Source organism: Sinocyclocheilus anshuiensis, unplaced genomic scaffold, assembly GCF_001515605.1.
Source record: "Sinocyclocheilus anshuiensis isolate Anshui unplaced genomic scaffold, SAMN03320099.WGS_v1.1 scaffold397, whole genome shotgun sequence".
Classification (NCBI taxonomy): domain Eukaryota; kingdom Metazoa; phylum Chordata; class Actinopteri; order Cypriniformes; family Cyprinidae; genus Sinocyclocheilus; species Sinocyclocheilus anshuiensis.
In genome coordinates this window covers 115,479-143,147 of record NW_015539841.1, presented here as the reverse complement: position 1 = coordinate 143,147, position 27,669 = coordinate 115,479, and the positions used below count along the sequence as shown (strand labels likewise).

General features: G+C 42.0%; 1 protein-coding gene across 1 annotated transcript in view; it reads left to right on the top strand.

Annotated features, from left to right (window-relative positions):
* The window catches only part of cacna1db (calcium channel, voltage-dependent, L type, alpha 1D subunit, b), a 103,491-nt gene that overhangs the window by 11,787 nt on the left and 64,035 nt on the right, over window positions 1-27,669 (top strand). Inside the window, 6 exon segments of the mRNA XM_016480709.1 lie at window positions 3,140-3,279; window positions 11,970-12,112; window positions 12,193-12,345; window positions 13,073-13,269; window positions 20,827-20,930; window positions 21,103-21,272. Coding sequence (XP_016336195.1) covers window positions 3,140-3,279; window positions 11,970-12,112; window positions 12,193-12,345; window positions 13,073-13,269; window positions 20,827-20,930; window positions 21,103-21,272 — 907 coding nt within the window.

Below are 27,669 nucleotides of genomic sequence, written 5' to 3'. Positions count from 1 at the left end.
ACGTCATGTTTAGGGGTGTGGAAATGTCTTGAACTTATTTTAAAGAGTCTATGCTGCGAACTTTAAATATTTCACATACTTTTGAAAATCCAGCGCTTAGTTGTTCCTGATAAGTGCTCATTGTCAACATGGCGTCTTTATTCTTCCATGAGTGGGTTTGGTATCATGGCATCTTTGTTTCCAGGTGGAACGTTAAAGAACACGACACACACGTCTCCTGGAAATCTTGTATATTTCAACCAATCCGACGACATCGAAACTACTGAAGTGTTTCCAATTTTGTGTGCCGTTATGCATCAGACGTTCAGCCAACAGTCCGTGGGCCTGACGTCTGAGGCTGAGACTAAACCAGAACTAACTAATAGAAACTATGATTGCTATTGTGAATGACGGCACTGTCTGACCAAATCAAATTTTGCCAAGCAAGCAGGCTAACCAAGCTTAAGAATTCCCAATCCAAGCACTGGGATCAGTTTACTGTGGTCCAGGTGTGTTTTGACACGGCTCACTCAGCATGATCAACTGCACGCAGCAAATGACCATTCATAAACTACTGCATCATCACTTCTGTTGAATAAAGGAGCACATCTACCTTGTTCACTTTACACCATCCACAGGGCAACATGTTGCCTAGGAAACCAAGTAAATGGTTTTGCTTTTAGAGCACGCAGACAACCACTAGCCTTGTTAGTCTAATGCTACCATCAACAAAACTGGATACTGCGTCACTATGGCTATCAGGCAGCTTGTCTTTGCCCTCAGACTCTGTCCTTATGTAAGTCCACCACACGTGAAAGTATCTGAAGTATTTGATGAGCTTAAGTGCTTTAAGACAAAGGAGGGTGCATGATGTAAAATGGATTAATGTACTGCCAAAATCCATGTTTGGAATAGTGGCTTATATTGAGGTATATTCATCTGATCATATGATCGAATCTATGATTGAACCCATTTGTTTTGCCAGCCTGCCATGTTCAGCAAAGAGATGTTATTGTTCAAAAGGGATTAATCTAGTCATCCAAGTCTATTGTAGCTATTCTTAGAGCTGTGGCTTAGCTATTGTCATCCGGTCACCTGTAGGTTGAGATGCGTTCAAAGACAGTGTTCACATCATTACACTGATTACCACAAGCATCTATATGAGACCAGGAACATTTATTATAACTGTTATATTTCTACAGTGCACTCTTTATTGTAGCATTTGACAGTTTTTGTGCTCTGCAATGTCATTTATAACCTCTCTGTATGGCTCTAGAGACATGGCTCTAGTTTTCATTCGAAAGTGTGGAAGATCAATTATTTCTAATTTGGCTACAAAAAAACCCTCATCATATTTAATTCAATTTGTACATTTTTGAAATGTTTATTAAAGGCGAAGAAAGCCATAAACAAAAATATGAAAATAAGTCAATATTAAATTTTTCTTGCAGCATTTTGTGTGTACTGCTTTAATTTCGTATTCAGCAGTATTTATCCTTTAAAAAAAAATCTCATTATGATTAAAAGTACACATCATGGTTTAAAGTACATGGACCTGGAATTTATTATTTCTGTTAATTATCATTTCTGAAGTCATGACGAGAGAAGTATATATACTGTATATATATTTCTTTGTCTTTACCAACAAAACCCTCAGGTTGTTGATGACCAGTTTTTTGTTTCAGTTCTCTATTTGAAAGCTAGTTTTATATCCATCTGATGCTGCTTTAATCATAATTGTTTCAAATCTGACCATATCTCATCAAAATCAAATCCAGAGACTTTTACATGTTTTGGGTCATGAAGTCCATATACTTAAGTTTCTATTCCAAAGCCTACAAAGATACACTACTTTGGAATCTAGTTTCTTTTGTTCATCTTTGGGCTCATGAGCATGAGTCATGTTCACTGGTTCAGCAACTCAGCTGTGGTACAGTAAACTCATGACAAACTCATTCTTCCTTCAGTAACATTTGAAATTCTGGATGCTCTGTATTCTCCTCCATTGATTTTTCTGCCGTTTACAGAAACGTCTTGAGAAGCACAAAGAGTTTTTTTTTTTCATCAGTGAACATATTCATACACCTTTGTGCACTAAATCAAGTGGTTCAAAAGATTGTCAGTTGTGTTTCCTTCAGCACATGACTTGCAGAAATGTATAGATCAAAGTTGTCTAAACTCTCAGCAGTTCTTTAAAGGGATAGTTCACCCAGAAATGTCATCATTTACTCACCCTCGTGTCGTTCCAAACCCATAAGACTCAAAGGCTGAATCTGAGAAATGCTGCCTTCAGAGGATGCATTCTAAGGCTGGAAGGCATCAAGGCACGTCCGAGTCCAGTGTTAACTTCACTTCCTCTGATCGAGTTTTGAAGGCAGCATAGATGTATCCTTCGCTGCCTTTGATATCCCACAATCCTTTGCAGTCCATTCCGTGACAGCTGAGCTAAAAATTAAAGATGACGTCTGAATTACCATCATAGTTTTAAATATTTGCATAGTTTTCACCAAAGCTCGCTCTATTTTGCTGTAGATCATTAAACCATTACGCTGCCTCAGAAACCTGTCCGAAATCAGTTTCACGAGGCTCCTTTGTGTGAAAACGCTGCCCAGGCAAGAAGTCAGCAGCCTAAGCTTTCAGATGCAGCCATTGATTTAAAATGCAAAGATATTTTTAATAAAACTGAGAGGTTTCTGCCCCTCCACTGAAAGTCCAGGTAACCAAAACTTAAAGGATCCAAAAGATGTCATAAACAAAGCCATGTGAAACGAGCGGTTTAGTTCAAGTCTTGTTAAGACATATGATCGCTTTATATGATGAACACATTTAATTTAGGCTTTGATTAACATGATCGACACACATTCATTGAGCACATCATCACACAGAAACTGAAATGGATGTGTGTGTGATGCATGAGAACCAATGAGGTTTGTTTCTATCATGTGACACGTGTTTACCATATGTGATGAGCTTGTTTATATGTGAGAGATATATGAAAAGTTTAAATTAAATCTGTAACAGCTGAATCTTTTATGCATGTTGAGTTTTCTCATTGGTCAATCTAGTTAATTTGCCAGTCATATGCTCTGGTTCTTTAAATAAAAGCAGATTCATGAGAAGCTAAACTAAAATCTTGCTCTTCTGTCATTGTTTTCCATAGGAAACAGTAGAATATGCCTTCCTGATCATTTTCACGATTGAAACCTTCCTCAAGATCATAGCTTATGGACTTGTGATGCACCAGAACTCCTATGTGAGAAACGGCTGGAATATGATGGATTTTGTCATCGTCGTTGTAGGGTAAGTGAACAGTCACACACGTGTGTGGTTTTATATTCCTTTGTCCTGTAATGTTTTCAGACACGTAATTGTATTTTATTTGCAATTAAATAAAAATGTATTAAATGCAATTAGCTGAACGGCTTTTTAACCCACTTAAGTAGGACGTCAGCTTTCATCTTTAAAGACTTTCATCTTTATATTATTACTTTTATTATCTTTGAAGTATGGTTAAAGTGTACTGCCAGATGTACTGACAAGCATTTATGGTAAACTTGTAACATTTAAACTTGTATTTTGTGTATTTATAAATATATTTGTAATGATGTTGCAATTCAGTAAAATGTATTAACTTTAAATATAAAATCAGATAACACTCTACAGTTAAAATTATAATCGAACACTTTACATGTGCTTTAGTATGTTAGTCAATACATAAACACATAAAACTGACATTTTAACAAAGTGCACTTTATAAAAGTGTGCTAAGAAACAAGGATACTGTATTTAAGTACTCTTAAGTGGCCTTTTATTTCATTAATATTATGTTATCCACAAGTACAGTTTTAAATAATATTCTCTAAGATTGTCAGGGATTCATCACAGTCACTTCAGTCACCATCCAGGATAATTACCCGATCACAGTCACCTGAGTTCTGATCACCCGCACCTGCTGTCACCAATCAAGCCACACTACAAATACACACACAGCGCAGTCACTCACTGTCCGGTCTACCGTTCACTCCTACGAACTTCTCTGGACTCTCTCTGCCAAATTCTCCTAGAACGAATTACCTGCTGTTCTCCCGCGATCCTCCAATGACTCATTGGAAACTGTTCCACGATCTCCAACGTAACCGGCATCCGATCCTCACCATCAGAACTCAGATAAGCACCCTGGAACCATTCACTGTGTTGACACTCACCTGCCTTTAACACACCTATTCCAGTCATCCCCTTACCCAGTCAATAAACCATCCTGATTTGCACTTACCTGTTGTGTCTGGCCTTGCTTTGTGACAAAGATTTGAAGTACACTACAAGTGCACATTCAGTATAATTAAGCACACTTTTTTCACAGTGTCCATTAAACGTTAAACAGCTGTGATGTTACTTCAGATTTATCCTCGCATCTTTTCTGTAATCTGAACTATGTAACTCATAGATACCCAATAAATGAATGTAATCCAAAATACTTATCAAATGAACAGACCCTTCAAGACAGCTCAAGAATAATCAAACCGAAGTCTACTGGGAATCCCTGAGACATTTGTCTGTATCTTAATACCAGCTTTGTAGAGTTTCACAGATGATGATGCTTTGTCAGAGCAATGACTGCTGAGTGCTTGTCCTCTTATGGTGATTGTGCAAAATTTTGATCTGTCTTCACGATTTGACACTGTTTTGTGATGTGACATTTCCTGTGCTCATTTAAATAATCACAGGGTTTTGTGCTAAAGTGTAGCACGCTAAAGTGATGCAGTTGTTTGTTTAACAACACATCAACTTGACCATTTATAATGACTTTTCTGTGTGCTAGTATGAATATGTGGCAATGAGAAATCATAATGTGCATAATTTTCCAAAATGTTCAAGAAATTAAATGAGGAATTCTATTGAATAAGCAGAAAACTTGCTGAACACTGCTATCTAGATAAAATGGGGTGACAAACTCACCTATGATCATAAATATTTGAGATAAAAAAAATTGAATTGAGATATAAAGATTTGCTTCCATTGTCCTCATTTGTAAGTCGCTTTGGATAACTGCTAAATGTCTAAATGTAAATGTAAATACCCTCTGTAATGTTACCATGGTTACTCATTTACAGAAATCTTGATGTTTACAGCTGTTTAGTTTGTAGTCCTATATATACAGTGCCTTGCAAAAGTATTCTTTTTTTCAGATTGCGTTATGTTGCTGCCTTATGTTAAGCTGCTTTAGATTACTTTTTTCTACATTCACATTCAGCTCAGGAGCATTCATACTTTCAGTGGAGTTAACTTGTGCAAATTCAGTTGAATGGGTATGATTTGGAAAGGCACACACCTCTCAATAAAATGCATATCAGAGCAAAAACCATGCCCTGAGGTCAAAAGAACTGCCTGTAGAGCTCAGAGACAGGATTGTGTCAAGACACAGATTCACAGAAGCATGTAGCCTCCATTCTCCTTAATGGAAGAAGTTTGGAACAACCAGGACTCTTCCTAGAGCTGGCCTCCTGGCCAAACTGAGCAACTGATGGAGAAGGGCCTTGGTTAGAGTGGTGTCCAAGAAGCTGATTGAGCTCCATGATCATATATGGAGATGGGAAAAACTTACAGAAGGACAAACATCACTGCAACACTCCACCAGTTTGGACCTTATGGCACTGTTGACAGACTCAACCCTTTCCTCAGTAAAGACACTTGAAAACCCACTTAGAATGTGCAAAAAGACACCTAAAGGACCCTCAGACTGCGAGAAACGGTATTATCTGGTCTGATAAACCTCAGTTCCAAGCATCAAGTATGGAGGAAACCAGACACTGCTCATCACCTGCAGAGTAGCATCCCAAAAGTAAAGTGTGCTGGTAGCAGCCTCATGCTGTGGGCTGTTTTTCAGCAGCAGGGACTGAGGGACGCATCAGAGTAAAAGGAAAGCTCAACACAGCAAAATATAGAGATAGCCAAGTCCAGAGCATTCAGAACCTCAGACTGGGCAGAAGGTTCACCTTCCAACAGGACAATGACCCTAAGCACACAGCAAAAGTGGCTTATAGACGACTCTGTGAATGTCCTTGAGTGGCCCAGCCACAGCCTGGGATTGATCAGAATATTGATCATACCCAAAAAGACCTGAGGCTCCAAAGGTGCTTCAACTAAGTACCGAGTTAAGGGTATGAATATTTATGCAAAGCACTTATTTCAGTTTTTCCTTTTTTTTTTTTTGCAAAGTTGTCACATCTATTTTTTGCCATTATGGTGTATGGAGTGTACATTGTTGTGGAAAAAAGTAATTTAAAGCAGTTTGACATAAGGCAGCAATATAACAAAACGTGAAAAAAAGGAGTATGAATACTTTCGCAAGGCACTGTATATATGTTACTATATAATTTACAGTTTAAATCTATATGCTATTCAATTCCCAAAAGTTCCTGTGTAATGCATTACATATGATTATATTTACATTACTTTTTTCTTATTTTGGTCATCAGCTTTGTACAGCAGAGTGTTTATGTTGCATTTTATTTAGTTAATATTTATTGCATGCATTTACGTCCCGTGCCTTACCCTGATGGTTTTAGTGTGTAAGACCCTGAGCACCATCTATATAAATGAGTCTATATGTGAGTATTGGCCAAGTTGTATGGACTGGCCACTTATGATGAACTCTTATTCGTCAGTAGGTTCTATTTTACAACCTGTATTATTACATAGATAGTTCACACAAAAATGTCATCATTTACTCACCCCTATGTTGTTCCAAACTCATAAGACCTTCACAAATGAAGATATTTTGGTCACACTTCAGTTTGGGGAAGGAACTATTAACTACGACTTTTGCCACAATAAACTCCTAATCTGCTGCTTATTAATAGTTAGTAAGGTAGTAATTAATTTTAGGTATGGTGTGGATTAAGGGATATAAAATATGGTCATGAAGAATAAGGCATTCATTTGTGTTTTATAAGTACTAATAAACAGCCAATATGCTAGCAATATGCATACTAATAAGCAACTAGTTAATAGTGAGAATTGGTTCCTAAACTAAAGTGTTGCAGATATTTTTAAAATTCCAAAATTTTCAAGCTTCAAAACAGTTCATATGACATTGTAAAAGTAATCCATATGAATCTCTAAAGAAACCGTGGCTTTATTTGATGAACAGATTTCATTTAGGCTTTTGTTCATAAATTGATATTGGTCCAAGCACAAACATAAAGCACATAAAATATGTTAAACGGAGGCTTTTATTTTTTTGCCAATGAGGTTTGTTCTTGTGTGTCAAGCAATTATTGTTGAGCTTGCGTTTACCATTTTTGATGTGCATTTATCAATGTTTATTATGTACTGTATATGAATTAAAGCCTAAATATTAATCTGTTAATCACATAACGTGTTTTTGTCTCTTCAGAAGATATTTGGTCAGATGACGCACAGGGCTAGTGAGAATGTTTGACACTTTCTGTGTGCAGAACGAGGATATGAGTTTATTTGCTTGACGAATGATGTGGAAATGATAAAATAAGGAAATATATTCTGATATTCTAAGTCACTTTGTCATGTTACTTTCTTTTCTATGGTGTATCTAATCATCATACTTGATTAAAAGTAGATACCTATATGGAAATAGTCTCAAGTACCTAATGTAAATGTTGAGATTAATTATAAATTTACTTAAGCATCAAAAGTACAAATAAAATATAAATAATAAAGAGTGAACTCAAGTAATGCTCTGGTATGTGTTTCCCAAAAGCATCAAGGCTGAAATACACTACATGACTTTTAAAATCTGAACAGAATTTAAAACACTAGGCATCATACACTTACTGACTTTGTCACAGAGGAAAAACTGGCCATCATACACTAAACGACTGAGGATCACTCAATACCAGACTTTAAAGTCGTTCCAATCACAACAAACTCTGAAGCTAAAAAAAATCAGAGTCTATGACCATCATACACTATGCAGTTTCCTATTAAATCTGTCAATTCCAATCTGCAGACTGGCTCTGGCTTCACTAGCATCAACTTCTCCTACTGTAAATTGGGGCAAAAATCTGGGCAGAAGACATGTAGTGTTTTCCAGCCCTTACCCAACTATGGTCACAAGTTCCAACGTTACTAACATAGTTGAACATTTCCCAGAACCATAGTTTCACAGAACTTTTTCACAAACACAAATCACATCAGTTACGTATGCACATTCTTAATTGTCTGGTGTTTTGTAAGTGTTACTTTGTGTGTTTATCATCAAATAGCATGTTAAATAATATTTTAATGACGGCGGTTTGGTCTTCTGTGTTGGCCTACAAACTGCTGTCATGGTTGAACAACTCTGTTGGAAGTAGTTCATGTCAGCTGGAAATTGTTGAAAGGATTTTGTCTGGCACATAGCTGGCAACTGTTCACAAGAGCTTACAACCTGATCAAGTGCTGATCTCTGACCCGATGTAATGGGATCAACTCCTCTCAGGGAGGAGGCATCCAGTGCATGAAGTCAGAGGTCATGCTAGACAGAGATTGTGCTACTGTAAGATCCTCAGAGATCACGCTGAATCTCATCTGTGACATCCCCTAGCCTCAGAGCCAGATGAGGGTTATGTGATACAGGTCCACGAAATGTGCAAAAGATAAACCCACCTGACTTGGCATTATGTCGTATAGTCATTTGTTATTTCTAGTATTTGTAATACATTACCACCTTCAGCTTGTGTTTTCATCATCACTAGCTGTTCACTTTTGTCTGTATGTCTATATTTATCTGTACACAGTTAAGAACACTTCATTATAGCTTCTCAAAAATCGAAACCGCAGTCTGCTTTTTATTTCTCTAATTTCAAATTGAAGTACTATCGAGTAAGTGGTATGAGCTTATTATTGTATTATTGTAATTAACATACATATTTTGTATGTAGGTGTAACAAATTAGTCCACTGAAGGCGAGTGTAGTGAAGAACCCAAGTGCAGTTTATTCAAAACAAGGTGAAATCCAAACATCCAAACATAATCCAAACAGACGAAGACTAGAGACACAGACTTGACTTGACGAGGCATGAACAGACTTGACTAAGCATGAACAGACTAGACTCACCGACAGCGGGTTACAACATCAATACACGACAAGGCACAATGGGAACATGATGGCTACTTATAGCAGACAAGGAGGGTCACATGACATGAACAAACCAATGGGAAACAAGACACATGACTAGGACTACCAATCACAACATGACACATACACAAGGCAGAGATACATGAGGGCAAGGGAAGCATGACACTGACAGCATGAAACAATTACAAAATAAAAGACATGGAAAACATGAACATGAAACAAAACCCAAACACCAAACCCCACATTACATATCCCCCCCTCTAAGGGCGGCTCCAGACGCCCGAACAAACACAAACAAAACCCAACAAGTCCAGGAGGGTGGTGGAGTGGATGCGGAACTGGGGGAGGGACGGAGGGCCAGGCCCGTGAAGAGGAACAGGCAGAGCAGGGAGCCATGGCGGAGCAGGCAGAATGGCGGCCATATTGTGAAGAATCTCCTGAGTGTGATGATGATGTATGATGTGAACAGGCTCTGGCTTGGCAGACATGATGTGAAGAGGACTTGGAGTAGCAGACATGACGGAAGCAGGCTCTGGTTTGACAGACGTGACGTGAGCAGGCATGACATTAGCAGACTCTGGCTTGGCAGACACGACGTGATCAGGCTTTGACTTGGTAGATATGACATGAGAAAACTTTAACTTAACTGGCATGATGTGAGCAGGTCCTGGAGTAGCGACGTGAGCAGGCTTTGGCGTAGCAGACATGACATGTGCAGGCTGTGGCTTGGCAGGCGTGACGTGAGCAGACCCTGGAGTAGCAGGTGTGACGTGAACAACTCCAGACATGACGGTCGGGATGTGAAGAGGCTCCTTATCCGCAAAACCCACAGTGTACGATGAGCCGCACAACAGCAGAGCATGATCAATGTATTGTTCAAGTGACCAGTGTGGGGTATTGCGTGGCATAAATTGTGAAATGCTATTGTCCAAACCAAAACGGAAAGTGTCCTTGAGAGCAACATCGTTAAAGTTCACCTGATCACAAAGTTTACAAAAATCACTCACGTAATCCTCTATAGGCCTGTCACCTTGATGAAGGCAGAGGAGGCGTGAGACTGCTGGGTTCATTTTAATGGTCGTGTATTCTGTAACGAATTAGTCCACTGAAGGCGAGCGTAGTGAAGAACCCAAGTGCAGTTTATTCAAAACAAGGTGAAATCCAAACATCCAAACATAATCCAAACAGACGAAGACTAGAGACACAGACTTGACTTGACGAGGCATGAACAGACTTGACTAGGCATGAACAGACTTGACGAGGCATAACAGACTAGACTCACCGACAGCGGGTTACAACATCAATACACGACAAGGCAAAATGGGAACATGATGGCTACTTATAGCAGACAAGGAGGGTCTCATGACATGAACAAACCAATGGGAAACAAGACACATGACTAGGACTACCAATCAGAACATGACACATACACAAGGCAGAGATACATGAGGGCAAGGGAAGCATGACACTAACAGGGTGAAACAATTACAAAATAAAAGACATGGAAAACATGAACATGAAACAAAACCCAAACACCAAACCCCACATTACAGTAGGTGTTTTCCCCCCAGAATGTTAAGTAACACCAGTCAAGTTTTTGTGTTCATGTTGATCAGTATGTAAAGCTGAATAATCCTTAGAAATAAGTTCATCCAACTAAAATAATTTGATTACCAGATATGGTGCTGGTGGTGGGACCCCTCTTGCATTGTGGAATGTATAAATTATGCAGTTGCATTGTTTTACAATAAGTCATTTGTTAGATTTTTTTTTTTACCTAAAATTATTTTTTGTTGGTTATCACCATTTATATACAGTGGGTACGGAAAGTATTCAGACCCCCTTAATGAGTTAAATATATGAGTGTCACAGCAAAGGGTCTGAATACTTAGGACCATGTGATATTTCAGTTTTTCTTTTTTAATAAATCTGCAAAAATGTCAACAATTCTGTGTTTTTCTGTCAATATGGGGTGCTGTGTGTACATTAATGAGGAAAAAAAATTAACTTTTTTAAAAATTAAAATGAACTGATTTTAGCAAATGGCTGCAATATAAGAAAGAGTGAAAAATTTAAGGGGGTCTGAATACTTTCCGTACCCACTGTATTTATTCATACATCCCTAGAGGATAGTTAAGTAAGTTAAGTATAAAAAAAAAACAAAACATGCAGCACACCACAAAAGTTCTCCAAAGAAATAAATGACTGACAGCCCAAATAGCCAATTAAACTGCTGCGCTAACAGTCCTTGTTGTTATCCACCATTTTGTCTGTCTGTTCTATTGGTGAGCGTGATTTCACCAAGTACAACATCCTTGTTGATCCTGGAACAACATTCCAATCAACCAATCAGAATTGAGGGATACGTTTTCAAGAAATGCCAGTTTTAGGCTTACAATCAGGGTTAGATGCTTCTACACCCTTGTTATTCACCTATCATTTCCCTCTGATTTTAGGAATAAACTATGGGTAGGGTTAGGTTTAGGGGTAGGTATTGAGTTAGGTCTATATTTTTAGACAGTAATGTTGATCCAGGATCAACAAAAGATATTGATCCAGGAACACGTCTTACTTGGCAAAATCACAGCGACCCTGTTCTATCTGTGACATCCCAACATTATGGTAAAAAGGTGTTGTGAAGATATTTGAAATTTAGATACTAGATATTCAGAGAGGCTAGTGCTCATTTAATTCCCAAAACCAGCCAGGAATCTTGAAAAATGAACAAATGAACTGCATGATCAACTGCCCTTGGAAATTTTGACTGATTGTTCAAAAGCATAACATCTCTATGTTTGTGCAAAGGAAAAGAATAGCAGTCCTCTGCTGTTAATTTTCACTTATGCTGTTGTATATAACATAAACTGAATTCACATTATGTGTGTGTGTTTAGTCTCTTCAGTGTCGTGCTGGAGCTGGTAACCAAAGATCGAGATGTCAGCGGGCAGTCAGGTGGGAAGCCGGGCGGGTTTGATGTCAAGGCTTTACGAGCGTTCAGAGTTCTGCGGCCTCTCCGCCTGGTCTCAGGAGTGCCAAGTGCGTCCACATCTTTACCCAGCAATCACAGCCAGAACAGCCTGATAACATGCTGATAATATGTCTCTCTGTGTGTGTAGGCTTACAGGTAGTGCTGAACTCCATTATTAAAGCCATGGTTCCTCTGCTGCACATTGCTCTGCTCGTACTCTTCGTCATCATCATCTATGCCATCATCGGACTGGAGCTGTTCATCGGGAAGATGCACGCGACCTGCTATCTGAACGGCACGCGTCAGTGTGCTCTCACATTCGCTAGACTATTTATAAACTATAAAAGTTCTGTTTTTAACATTTCTTTTGCATTAATAAACTGAATTCACATTATGTGTGTGTGTTTAGTCTCTTCAGTGTCGTGCTGGAGCTGGTAACCAAAGATCGAGATGTCAGCGGGCAGTCAGGTGGGAAGCCGGGCGGGTTTGATGTCAAGGCTTTACGAGCGTTCAGAGTTCTGCGGCCTCTCCGCCTGGTCTCAGGAGTGCCAAGTGCGTCCACATCTTTACCCAGCAATCACAGCCAGAACAGCCTGATAACATGCTGATAATATGTCTCTCTGTGTGTGTAGGCTTACAGGTAGTGCTGAACTCCATTATTAAAGCCATGGTTCCTCTGCTGCACATTGCTCTGCTCGTACTCTTCGTCATCATCATCTATGCCATCATCGGACTGGAGCTGTTCATCGGGAAGATGCACGCGACCTGCTATCTGAACGGCACGCGTCAGTGTGCTCTCACATTCGCTAGACTATTTATAAACTATAAAAGTTCTGTTTTTAACATTTCTTTTGCATTACACACACACACACACACACACACACACACACACACATGCACCATAATCTATCAAATAATATGTCTTAGATAGAAGATAGAAGATATCCTAACTAGTACGCTCACATACACAGTACTTAAATGACACAATTTCCTGAGAATGAGCTACATATTTCTTATTCTCCACACAGGTACATTAGCAGAGGAGGATCCCGCTCCCTGTTCTCTTTCTGGTCATGGGCGTCACTGCCCTCTCAGCAGCACCGTGTGTAGGGATGGTTGGCATGGGCCCAACAACGGCATCACAAACTTTGACAACTTCCTGTTTGCCATGCTGACTGTGTTCCAGTGTATCACCATGGAGGGCTGGACTGATGTGCTGTACTGGGTGAGACTCGCAATGGCTTCCTGTCTCTGAAATGTTCACTGTCGCTGACATACTCTTTGTTCTTTCCTGCGGGGAGCGTCCACTTCCGCTCTAAGCGCTTTTCCATGACACACAGAGAGCTCAATGAATGCTAATGAGAGTGACCCTCTAAGACTGAAGGGACAAAGTCAGAAGACGTGCAAAAATGAGAACACAGGAAAACATGTCAGCCTCTGCTTATCAGTGGTGGATGAAGTACAGATATCCTTATAAAGTATTACTCAAGTAAAAGTAATCCTTTTCCATTTTACTTATATACAAAACACAGAAGTACTTGATTTTTAATGTACTTAAAGTATTAAAAGTATTGATCAATTAACCATGTTTATTCATTCTGCAATTTTTAATACTTAATCCTAGAATAAGGAAGAGTAGTAGATGAAGAAACTTGTATTGCTCTGAAAATAAGCAAACATTTTATTTTATTACCTAAACATACTTTAATGTAGTATCAATTTAGGTGTTATATCATTTTAAATAGCATCTGCAGCAGGGAAGATCAGTGGAATCCCTGTAGAGAACGTGATAAAGTGTTTCATACAAAATCTTCCCCTTTACCACATATTTAGTTCACAGATAACCGACAGTCATGACCTATATATGATTTCCCTTTAATATTATCAATACTAAAATTCAACATTAGTAACTTACTTTTAGTGCCATCAGTGTCATATAGGGGTGTGCCAGAAGCCGAATACCTTATTTAGAAAGGCACGGATAGTGGCTTCAAAACGAATAACGGATAACGAATAATTCTGCCTGAATAATATTTGGCTGAGGTTGGCATGGTCACTCCTGGTGTTTGCTGGATAACGGGTGAGCCAGGGGATCAGCGCAATATTATACATAAAACTCTAAAGTCACTACACAATAATGAGTGTGTGAAGTGAATGTAAACTTCATGAATGAAATGAGCGCAAATCAAACAACAGCATTGCTGTTTCCTCTCCGTGCATCTCAGACATCAGAGCTTGGCAAGAAAATCAACTGTACAACATCATACATGTTCTATTTGTGTATATCTGTCAATGATTTAAACCTTGTATGATACACAAATGAATGGAATAAGCACTGCATGATTGCCAATCAAACAGCCGTGTTGCCGTCTCTGTGCGTCACATACATTTTCTACTAAGCCTACACATTTGCTTCTCTATCTTTTGCTGGTTTGCGTTTCACACACACATTTGTTTAGTGAAGGTCAAAAAAGACTTGCTTAAATAGTTCTGTGTAATGAAAATGTGCGCCTTGAATTAATTCATTCGTGTTCAAATGATCACTAAACGTTTGTCATGAAATCTCTCTGCTTGTATGATAATTTTTTTTTGGGGAAATTATTAATGTTATATTTTAGAACACTGATTAGGGCAAATAGAAGCATTTTACAAAAATGTCAGCATTATTTAATACATTAGGAATGTTTCAGCTTAATATTATGTATAAAATGGTTAGAATTCTGGTGACTCAGATCAGGTGGGAGGAGCTGAGGAATCTGCTGCAGAGGATGAAACCAACTCTGTGACAGCTGCCACCCCTCCACCCCAACCCTGATGACCGCAGCGGCCGACGATTACGGGGACGGTCTCTGCCTCTGGGTGCCGGGTGACTGGGATTGTTGTTGTGGAATTCCATTAGCAGAGCAGGATCTAGTCGTCTCGGGCAACTCATGAACATTCTTCTTGGCCATATTCCAGGCGACCTCCCTGTCATTGGGAGTCCAAGATTTTGTGCACCTTATAGATGTGGCCCTCTTCAGTATCGATGGGAGGAGAAGGTATGTCATCTACATCAGACCCTTAGGAAGATGTGAACAGAGGGTTAGTGAAATGTTTGAGAAGTGAAACGTGGAATGATGGAGAAATACGGTAATGTGATGGAAGATTCAGCTGGTAGATGACTTCATTGATCTGTCTTTGGATGGTGAATGGACCATTGTAGCGGGGACTCAGCTTACGGCAGGGCAGGTGAAGACGGATGTCCCTGGTAGAGAGCCAAACCTTCTGACCCGGATGGTACTGGGGAGTAGCAGCTCTTCTTGCATTGGCCTGGCTCTTTTGTCTCTGTACTGCTCACTGTCGATGGATGTGAGCTGAGTCCCAAACCCTCTCGCTCTCTTGGAACCATTGGTTTACAGTTGGAACCTCTGAAGGCTCACCTGACCAGGGAAACAGGGGCGGCTGGTAACAGAGTATGCATTGGAACAGGGTGAGACTGGTGGTTGTTTAGCGTAGAGAATTCAAAGCATACACGGCCCAGGGAAGGTAGCGGCTCCAGCTGTGTTGGAGATCGTGACAATATGATCTTAAGTACCTCATGATCTCCTGGATCTTCCACTCGCCTTTTGATTGTGGATGGTACCCTGAAGACAAACTGACTGTGACTCCCAGAGGACAGAAGAAGGCCTGCCACACTCTGGATATGAATTGGGGTCCACGGTCTGAGACGATATCTTCTGTGATCCCAAAATGCCTGAAGATGTGTTGAAAGATTTCTGCTGTCTCAAGGCTGGTAGGTAAACCCTTCAGCGGCATCAATTTACAGGCCTTGGAGAATTGATCGACGACCACCAGGATGCAGGTATGGGACTCCGAAGGAGGTAGATCTGTGAGGAAATCGATTCTGATGTGGGACCACGGATGGTGTGGAGCAGGTAGGGGTATCAGTTTTCCCTCAGGTAGATGGCATTGGAACCTTGGTGCCGGCACAGACTGAGCATCCACGGATGTACTGGGAGACATCCCGGGCCATATTGGGCCACCAGTAGCTGATTTTGAGGAATGAGAGGGTCTGCTGGCTGCCTGGGTGTCTAGAGCCTGGATAAGTGTGGACTGAGTCTATGAGGGACAAGCGGAGGGTTGATGGAACATATACCAAACACTCAGGACCTCCCAGTGGAGCTGGCTCTGAGCGTGTGGCCTCTGCAATCTGATCATCAAGAGCCCATTAGATGGGACTGACTATAACGGCTGGATGGAGGATGGGTTCTGGTGTTGATGGACTGGAGTCAGGATTGTGCAAATGGAATAAAATGTCGGCCTTCTGATTCTTATGACCTGGACGGTAGGTTACGGTGATCTGGAAACGGGTGAGGATTTAGTTGGATTTAGTCTCTTGGCCTCATGGAGGTATTCAAGATTCAAGGATGTGCTAGGGTAGGAGCTGTACAGAAGGCTTCCTTGAGTGCCGTGAAGGAAGAGAGGGCTTTGGGGGTCCAGAACAGACATTTGGGCCTGCTGCGGAATAGTGACGTGAGAGGTGAACTGATCTGATTGAAGTTGGAGATTAATCTTCTGTATAAGTAGGTGAATCCTAAGAATCATTGTAAATCTTTAACAGAAGATGGTTGAGGCCAATCTTTGACTGCTTGCACCTTCCTCTGGTCAATCTGGATGCCTCACTCACTGATAACATATCTTGAATACAGGTTGTACTCACGGAGCTTCTGAAGGACCAGCGTCACGTGGTGGCTATGTTCGGCCAGGTTCCGGGAGCAGATCAGGATGTCATCAATATAGACAATGACAAAACAATGGAGGAACTCCCGGAACACCTCATTCATAAATCCCTGGAACACGGAGGGTGAGTTTTCCAGTCCATATGGCATGACCTGATATTCATAGTGGCCTGATGGTGTAACGAAGGCGGACTTCCATTCATCACCCTCACGTATCCAAATGAAGTTATACGCACTCTGCAGGTCCAACTTGAAAAAGATGCTGGCACCTCGTAACTACTCCAGGGCTGCTGGGACAAGAGGAAGGGGGTACTGGTACTTGATGGTTTCGAAATCGAGAGCTCGGCAATTGATGCAGTACCATCCTTTTTTCCAACAAAGAAGAAACTCAAAGCAGCAGGGGAGGTAGATGGATGGATGAACTCTTGCTTCAGGGCCTCCTTGATTTACTCCTCCATGGCCCTCTGTTCCGGGATGGACAGAGGATAGATCTTTCCTTTGGGTAGAGTTGCCCCAGGCAGCAGGTCGATAGCACATTCCCATGGCCGATGTGGTGGTAATTTTGTGGCTAGCTGCTTGCTGAACACATTCTGGAACGCCCGGATCTCCTGTTGCATGGTTACCTCTTGTCTCTCTATGGTGGCAGAGTTTAGGTAGAAGGGTTCTGATGGATCAGATTCAATAATGTCTGACCTGTGAGCCCTGGGTCTCTTGACCCATTTCAAACATGTTCTGAAGCAGTAATCTCTCCATCGCTGCATCTCTCCACTCTGCCAACATATTGTAGGAGAATGTTGTAACAGCCATGGGCATCCCAAGATGACGTCAACAGTAGATCCCCCAAGCACCAGGAAGGAGATCTTCTCTGAGGCCAGAAATGGCCTTCAGCACCACAATACAGACACAGCCGATTGAAAATTCAGCATTGACACCCTGCATAAGACAGAAATCCTTAGACAGGAAATGCAAATTGATCGTTGAATAAAGCTCTCTAACCCGATGACATCATCATAAATGGTCATCTGTTGACGGACGGTGGGATTGAGACCCTGACGGTAGGCTGTTATTAGAGATGTCTCGTTCCATTCGCTGACTGCCGCTAGAGTGCAAAATTGCAAGGCATAATGGGTAGTAGAGGAACTGCCTTGATGGAGAGTGAAGAGCTGATCATGAACAGAAAACACGTGGGCTGTTTGTACAAACACTTCCTTGAAATAAGTGGTGAAGGCAGCCAGCGAGCTGGTTACAGGGCCGTTGGCCTCCCAGATGGATCTTGAGAGCGCATCCAGTCAGAAGAGAGATGATGTATGCTATCTTTGCACAATCAGATTTGAAGAGATTGGGCTGCATTTTGAAGTCTAGAGAGCATTGCAACAAGAACCTGCTGCACTCCTCCACCTCGCCAGAGTATGTCACTGGTCAGACCATGGGACTGGCAGAAGCAGATACCGAAGAAGAGGTGACGGATGGAGTAGAGTGACTGTCGCAGTGCATGAACCAGTTCGGCAAAAGGATCGGGGTTGGGAATGCCGGCTTCACTGGTCTTCGTGTTGTTGCATTGTTTTGGTCTGGTCTTCTGTCACAAGATCAGACGGATCGACAACAGGTAAGTCAAACAACACTGGTTTATTGGAAGGTGTTTGGTAGACACCATGAAGCAAACAGGTGAGTGAGCAGATGATGGTTAAACTGGATTGACTGATAGACTGAGGACAGACAGGGGCATCAGATGGATGGAAGGTGAGTATTTGCAGGAGAGAGTCAGGTAAGTAGCTCCAAGGGAATGACGATACCAGACAATGGTGTGATGGAGAGTTTCAATAGGGTTCTTAATTAACTGGTGCAGGTGGGAGGAGCTAAGGAATCTGTTGCAGAGGATGGAAGTGACTCTGTGACAGGAACCAAGGTTATTTTCGTAAACGAAAACTAAAACTAAGACTAAAACTAAGACTAAAACTAAAACTTAAACTGAAATAAAATAAAAACGTCAAAATAATTGAAAAACTAAAACGAAACTAAACTAACAACAGTTATTGAAAAACGAACTGAAATAAAATAATAATTATCAAAAATAAATAATCGTTTTCGCAATCATTCCGTTCTCACCCCTTGGCGGAAAAATATACGAGCTGTGTGGAGGTTTAGGGAAATAGCCTACCTGTAATGCCGCATCACGCACAAATCTGATGGAGAGACGCAAAGCAGTTTAAAGCCTGCATGGGTCCTGTTTGGTAAACGTGCACCAGCAGTACTTAACAGAACAACCGACCCATTATCTGACAGCAGCACTAATTTAATTCTGTACCAGACGAGAACCGTTTGACATAAAGACCGCGAGTTGCGACCCGAACCGCACTCGCATTAAATCTATTTCATCAGGTAAGCAAGATTATTTATTTTGTCATGGAACACAAGCAATCAAACCAACATTAGGCATTCTAAGTTGGTGCTTTGAAGAAAAAGACATGCAGCGCAACATGACAATTAACAGAAAAAAAGATGAGAACGCGCATCCTTTCTGTAAACAACACAAAACTTTTGCCTAGCATCTTGTGATCACTCTGCCAGGCTTTTGAACAAATGTGCATTGGCTAAATCACATCATACACATGCTTATAATTCTTCATAAATGAAAAGAACATTCAAATATAAGCCTTTACTGTTAAATGCGGTTGCTGTTATTATTGAATTTCATTAGTCCCAGTTTTGATGATGCACGGCTGTTCACGGAAAAGTGAGCAAGACACCACAGTTGCAATATCATGGTTATGGTTAAATAAGAAAAGACATATAACCAAATCAGGCTACATTTATTTTCATACTAAATATCTCAACACACATCATTGGATATGACATCAAGCACGACTTGTGTAGATTAATTTAGTAAAAAAAAGGCTTGCCTGCTTTCTTTGGCGTATATTTGTATACTTTTACAATCTAATCAATCTCAGCATGCGTTAATTTTGTGTCGCTAGACGTTTGCCTCACTAAGGCTAAATCATGCCTACGTCTTTCTTTGGCCTACGCTCTGGAAGTGATCTGTTAAACTTTAATAAAAAATGAAACTAAAACTGAAACTAAACTATATAAAAACTAAATAAAAATGCATTCACAAAATAACAAAAAAAAAACTAAAAAACAAAAAACTAAACTAAAAGTAACAAAAATATGAATGAAACTAAAAAAAACCTATAAAAACTACACTGAATTTTATAGAAAATTTGAAAACGATATTAAAATAAAACGAATTTAAAAATTCAAAACTATAATAACCTTGACAGGAACACTGTTCACTATTAACTAGTTGCTTATTAACATGCATATTACTAGCATATTGTCTGTTTATTAATACATATTAATGCATGACTAGACCCCTTAACCCTACCCAATACCTAAACATAAGTACTACAACAACTGCCTTACTTATAATGAATAATCAGCAAATTAGAAGTTTATTGAGGGAAGACTCTTAGTTAATAGTGAATATGTGTTCCCTACTCCACATGCTCATCTAAATTGCTCTGGAACTTCATTGGTCGACGCTGCCTGAGGAGAATTGCTTATTTGCATGCTCTCTCATTTCAAATCTGAATTTAAATCTTGAAATAAGTAGATTTTACTTTGTAAATTAATTTATTTCTTATATTTGCTAAAATGTCATACATGATTAGCAGCTGAGAGTGCAGTCAGAATTGCCGAATGGTAAGACTTTATTTTAGGGTCTCTTAAGTAGTTGCTTATTAGCATGCATATTACTAGTATATTAGCCATTTATTAGTACTAATTAAGCACATATTAATGCCTTATTCTACATGACCTTATTCTGCATCCCTAATCCTACCCAATACCTAAATTTAACAACTACCTTAATAACTATTAATAAGCAGCAAATTAGGAATTTACTGAGGGAAAAGTCGTAGTTAATAGTGAATAAGTGATCCCTATTCTAAAGTGTTACCTGCAATTCTTCTGTTCATTCTTCTGTTGCCATATTTCTGTTCATAAGGGTAGACATGGTAACATGAGTTAATCTGAGAGTTGCTGTGTGTCGTTGTGTGTTTCAGATGAATGATGCTATGGGCTCTGAGTTGCCTTGGGTCTATTTTGTCACTCTGGTCATTTTTGGATCCTTCTTTGTCCTCAATCTAGTATTGGGCGTTCTCAGTGGGTGAGTTATTTTATCCAAATGCTGTTCACATTCAATTTCTGTTATTTCATAACTGCGCCCTTCAAAGTGCTATTACCAAACCATAATTTCCATGGTCTGTATCTGTGTATATGATCTCTTCTGTACAGTACATTGTTGCTAGAGGGAATTTGTTCACATGTGTGCACCACAGAGAGTTCTCTAAGGAGCGTGAGAAGGCCAAAGCTCGTGGAGATTTCCAGAAACTGCGTGAGAAGCAGCAGCTTGAGGAGGATCTGAAGGGCTATCTGGATTGGATCACACAAGCTGAGGACATCGACCCTGATAATGATGAGGAGGGAGATCAAGAGGCCAAACGCAACCGTACGTAAAAGTGCAAGACTCATTTGTTTCTGCTCTTTTCATCTCTCTGAAAGTCTTTTGAAATGCACGCTGTCATTTGCACACATCAACAGTTCCTTGGTCATACTGGAATCAAATCATTAATATTGAGAAAAATGTAATGTTATAGTCAAATGTAAATTGTTAATCAGTTTATGCATCCACTCAATTAAACCAGTCATGTTTTGTGTGAGCAGTGCTGTAGTTGAGTCTAAATGCAGTATGAGTCAGTAAGTCAGGATTGTGGCTTGCAGTAATGAATTTTAAGCTTGGACAAAGCTGAAAGATATCATAAAAAATCATTTAAAAACTGTTTTATGATAAATGTGGCTTGAACTGTCCAGTGTTTTGGAGTTTGTCATTTTGTCTGGGTTTACTTGACTGTAACCCTGTTCCCTGAAAAAGCGGGAAGGCGATGCTGCGTTTCATTAATGCTCATGAGAATGTCCTTTGTTTGACCAGTTGTGAAGCATGTGTGGCAAACATGCTATAAATTCGGATTAAATAAACTCTGCCTGTCGTCATTGGAATGCATGCTTTTGAGAGGCTATAAATAAACGTAAAACGGACACACATTCAGGTTATGTCACAGGTACAAAAGGAGGATTCAGTTGCGAATGTGAAATATAACAGTTTATTAGGAAACAGTCCCAACCAGACAAAAGGCAAGAGTCAAACAAAGCATGTGTAGGATATAGTCACTCTTGGTAGCGCAGGGACGCAAATGGGCAAGTGGATGTCCCGGGAACATACGATCCTTGGGGCGAATACTGGAACCAAAATCCAATGAGACGAAGAACAGGAACAGGGAACTGAACACAGCGGGAACACCAAACGATCTGACAACACAGGACGGATAGCACAGGTGTTAAATAGCTGAGCTGATGAGCTACAGCTGGCGCTGATCAACCAGTCAGCAGCAATCACCGACACACCTATTCACACTCACATACACACAGAGCGAAAATGAGTCAGTGAACCCATAAACCGTGACAGTACCCCTACCCCTAGGAGCGCCCCCTGGCGCTCCCAGGCGAACTTACCCATTGATTGTAATCATCAATAAGGGAGTGATCCAGAATGTCCCTGGCAGGAACCCAACTTCTCTCCTCTGGAAACCTTCCCAGTCCACCAAGTACTGAAATCCGCGTCCCCTCCGTCTCGAGTCCAGAATACGGTTGACCGAATAAGTTGGTTCCCCATCTACGAGGCGCGGCGGGGGGGAACCGGGTGAATGAAAAACGGGCTTCAATTTAGAGACATGAAAGACGGAATGAATTCTCCGGTACGCCGGAGGAAGTTTGAGACGGACTGCCACTGGGCTAAGAATCTTAGTGACAGTAAATGGGCCAATAAATTTTGGGGCTAGTTTATTACAAACGGGGTGGAGAGGAATATTCTTGGAAGAAAGCCAGACTTTTTGACCAACGACGTAGACAGGAGGCTTCAACCGGTGGCGATCGGCCTGAGCCTTAGTGTGCGCTCCCACCCAGAGGAGAGTCTCACAGGCCCTTCTCCAAGTGTGACGGCACCTCTGAACGAAGGCGTGAGCACAGGGGACTGCGACTTCGGATTCCAGGTCAGGAAAAATGGGTGGTTGGTAAACTAAACTACACTCAAATGGCGAGAGGCCCGTTGATGACACTGGTAATGAGTTATGAGCGTACTCAACCCATGAGAGTTGCTGGCTCCAGGAGGAGGGATTCTGTGCCACCAAACATCACAACACTCTCTCAAGGTCCTGGTTGGCCCGCTCAGTTTGGCCGTTGCTCTGAGGATGAAAACCAGAGGACAGACTGACACTCGCCCCCAGTAAATGACAAAACTCTCTCCAAAATTTGGAAACAAATTGGGGTCCTCTGTCGGAAACCACTTCCATCGGGAGGCCATGAATGCGAAAGACGTGATCAACGACAGTAACCGCTGTCTCCTTGGCAGAGGGTAATTTGGGCAAGGGAATGAAATGGGCCGCCTTCAAAAACCGGTCCACTATGGTCAAAACGACCGCATTACCCTGGGAGGGCGGGAGGGCAGTGACAAAATCGAGCGCGATGTGAGACCAGGGTCTCGAAGGGACAGACAGCGGTTGAAGTAACCCCTCCGGGGGTCGATTGGAAGTCTTACCACGAGCACAAACTGAGCAGGCCAAAACAAAATCCCGGATGTCACGAGCCATGGAACGCCACCAGAATCGCTGTTTAACAAGAAAGTTAGTACGATTCACTCCTGGATGACAAGCCACGTTGGAACAATGACCCCACCGAATAACGTCGGACCGTAATCTCTCTGGCACAAATAACCGACTCGGTGGGCACCCGGGCGGAGGCGTTACCCCTTCTAAGGCCGCACGAACCTTCGACTCGACCTCCCATGTGAGTGTAGAGACAACGAGTCTCTCAGGTATGATACACTTGGGAGTAGACGGGCGCCGCTGCAGGGCCTTACGGGAATCTGGGGTTGGCCAATCCACCACAGCCTTAACCTTATCGGGATCCATGCGCATTCCCTCGGACGAGACGATGTATCCCAAAAATGGAACTGACTGTGCATGGAACACGCATTTCTCCACCTTGACAAAAAGTCCATTCTCGAGCAGCCTCTGGAGCACCCGCCTGACGTGCTGAACATGTTCCTGGAGAGAAGAAGAAAATATCAATATGTCGTCCAGGTAGACATATATGAATTGATGGGTCTCTCAGGTATGATACACTCGGGAGTAGACGGGCGCTCGGAAAAATCAAATATTCGAGATAAGGCGTCGGGTTTGATGTTCTTGGAACCCGGACGGTAGGAAAGAGAAAAGTCAAAACGACCGAAAAAAAGTGCCCACGGAACCTGCCTAGAATTAAGACGTTTAGCGGATCTAATGTACTCGAGGTTCTTATGATCAGTCCAGACGATAAAGGGTACCCCCGAACCCTCTAACCAATGACACCATTCCTCCAAAGCTAACTTGACTGCCAGCAACTCTCTGTTACCAATGTCGTAATTAAGTTCAGTGGAAGACAAACGATGAGAAAAAAATGCGCAAGGGTGCATCTTGTCGTCCGAGGAAGAGCGCTGGGAAAGAACCGCACCTACCCCCACCTCTGACGCATCGACCTCCACCACAAACTGACGTGTGGGATCAGGGGCTATGAGAATGGGAGCTGAAACAAAGCGGCTCTTGAGGTTGGCAAATGCAGTCTCAGCTGCACTGGACCACCTGAACGCAGTTCTGGTGGAGGTCAAGGCAGTCAGAGGAGTGGCTAGTTGGCTGAAATTGCGAATAAAACGCCGGTAGAAATTGGCGAACCCCAGAAACCGCTGCAGGGCCTTACGGGAATCTGGGGTTGGCCAATCCACCACAGCCTTAACCTTATCGGGATCCATGCGCATTCCCTCGGACGAGACGATGTATCCCAAAAATGGAACTGACTGTGCATGGAACGCGCATTTCTCCGCCTTGACAAAAAGCCCATTCTCGAGCAGCCTCTGGAGCACCTGCCTGACGTGCTGAACATGTTCCTGGAGAGAAGAAGAAAATATCAATATGTCGTCCAGGTAGACATATATGAATTGATCAACCATGTCTCTCAGCACGTCCTTGGAAAATCGCGGGGGAGTTGGACAGCCTGAAGGGTATAACCAGATATTCAAAGTGCCCCCTGGGGGTATTAAAAAGCAGCCCGGGACTTACTGAACACTTCCTTCAGGTCGAGGTACTCCTTGGGCACGTTAGACAGGCTCACCAGCTCATTCTGCAACAAAGAACAAGACACAGACGAACAAGCAGACATAAGACAAGACGCATAACATTGATCACTCCACGCCGAGATGGAACTCTGGCCCCAGTCCACCCTGGGATTGTGATGCACCAGCCAGGGGTGGCCCAGAACGACAGGAGCCAGCGGAGATTCAGTGAGCAGAAGTGTGAGTTTCTCAATATGATTTCCTGAGGTGATGAGGGTGACAGGTCCAGTAGTGTGTGTGATGCTAGGAAGAGCCTGTCCGTTGAGTGCGTTGACAGAGATAGTATGGGTGAGGGGAACAATGGGGATCTGAAGGTGTTGTGCTAAGTTGTAGTCCATAAAGTTGCCTTCAGCTCCGGAATCCAGCAGGGCCTGGCAGTTGTGGATCCCGGCTGCCCATTGCAGTCTTACTGGGAGGAGAGTTGAGGACGAGGATTTTCCCAGGGACAATACACCCGACAGTAGCCTCAGCTCTACTGCCGGGCTTGGCCTTTTACCTGAAAGTCAGCCAGGAAGTGACCCGCAGCGCCGCAATACAAACAAAGTCCCCTTGCTCTCCGACGGTCTCTCTCTCCTCCCGGGAAAGCCGAGCTCTTCCCACCTGCATGGGTTCATAATCCGAGGTGTGACTGACCGTATTACAGGAACTGGCAGTGGAAAACACAGCGGGAACACCAAACGATCTGACAACACAGGACGGATAGCACAGGTGTTAAATAGCTGAGCTGATGAGCTACAGCTGGCGCTGATCAACCAGTCAGCAGCAATCACCGACACACCCATTCACACACACATACACACAGAGCGAAAATGAGTCAGTGAACCCATAAACCGTGACAGGTTATAACTCTGTCTGAAGAGTCTTTCAGGCACACCCACAGTACGGCAATGAGGTGCAGTGTCCCGTTCCCGCTTTTTCTGGGAACACATAACGTAGAGATCACATGCACATAGAAACATTCAGGAGTGCAAAAAATTATTGTCAAAACTGTCCTGTGATTTATCAGTTTAAAAACAGAAAAGTTACAGCATATTCTCTCTGTTTCTGAAGTAAGTACAACCCTCAGAGTTAAACAGTCATTTAATATAGACGTGGGCTAATTGTAGTGTTCCAATAAATCACATTAAAACTATTCTTCTAGTATTGTGTATTTATTTTTTGTTTAATATAAGTTCTGAACAGAACTTTGTGATATTTCAAAACATACTGAAATACTTTAGCCGCAAATTTTGTCATGGAGTGAAGGCGGAGTGGCGTTTCTGATCATTGGAGTGAGGAGTGGAGTGAGGAGTGGGAAATGCTGAAACCGGAGCGGAGCTGGAGAGGAGTGATTATTGAATGCTTGGAGTGCGGAGGGGAAATTGTTGCTGCTCCACTCCGCTCACATACTCCAATACGTTGCTGCCTCTGGCTGGTGAAGTGGACACAGTAAACGAAGTCTTTCTTGATCTACAGCAGCACTATAGCTAAATCCCACGAAGGAACCCTAGCTCTGGCTTAGCTTCACAAATTAAGCGAATGACTAGAAGGTGTCATTCAGAGCATGGCAATCCGAAATAGTGGCCACATAGACTCTGAGGCAACGTTTACACTAGTGCATTTTCATTTTAAAATGCATAACTTTTGCTACAGTTACGCCTGTCGTTTACACTACCCCCACATTTTCAACCCTCGAAAACGGAGACTTTCGAAAATGCTGCAGACCCCGTTTTAGTTTGAAAACTCTGGGGTTGCATTTCAGTGTAAACGGACCAAAACGAAGACTTTTGAAAATGATGGCGTGGCTGCCCACATTCTTGGGCATTCATGGTTGTACCTGCATGAATGGTTATGTGACATGCGTTTTCAGTTGTGTAGTGTGGACGGTGAACTTTTCTGAAACGCAGTGAAAACGCAAGTATAGATGAGGATCTTAAAGCATTTTAAAATGAAAACACACTAGCGTAAACAGGGCAAGAGACTACCAGTACATGTACCTGAGGACAGTTTTTCTTGCAGGAAATCCAGCACTGAAGCATCTTGGCAGTGAACTGGGTCTGCTCGGCAAAATAACGTCCTCTGCGCCTGAGATAGGAGATCTCTCCTGACCGGAATCGCCCATGGCAAGTTGTTGAGGAGGGATATTAGGTCTGAGAACCAAACCTTGGTCAGCCAACGAGGTGCTGTCAGTAAAAGGCAAGACCTTTGTTGATGGACCTTGGCCAGGACTCCTGGGAGCAGAGAGATCAGGGGAAATGCGTAAAGATAAAGTCTGGGCCACGTATGGGGCATCGTGTCCAGACCCTGGGGAGCTGGAGGAGTCAGAGAGAAGTAGAGGGGACATTGTGCTGTCTTCTGTGAAGCAAAGAGGTCTACATCTGCTTTGTAAAATGTTTCCCAAATTTGTCTGACTACTTCGGGGTGGAGTTTCTATTCCCAGTGTGTCACAGCTTGTCTGGACAGCAAGTCATTCATATGCCCAGGAATGTAAATCACCCTAAGGGAAAGGAACTTGTCCTGTGCCCAAAGCAGGACCTGCTGCGCTAGCCTGTTCAGGCAGCGCAAATGCATTCTGCCTTGATGATTTATGTAAGCAACTACAGCAGTGTTGTCCACCCGCACTAGGACATGGTAGCCCCTTAACTGCTGGAGGAAGTATTTCAGGGCC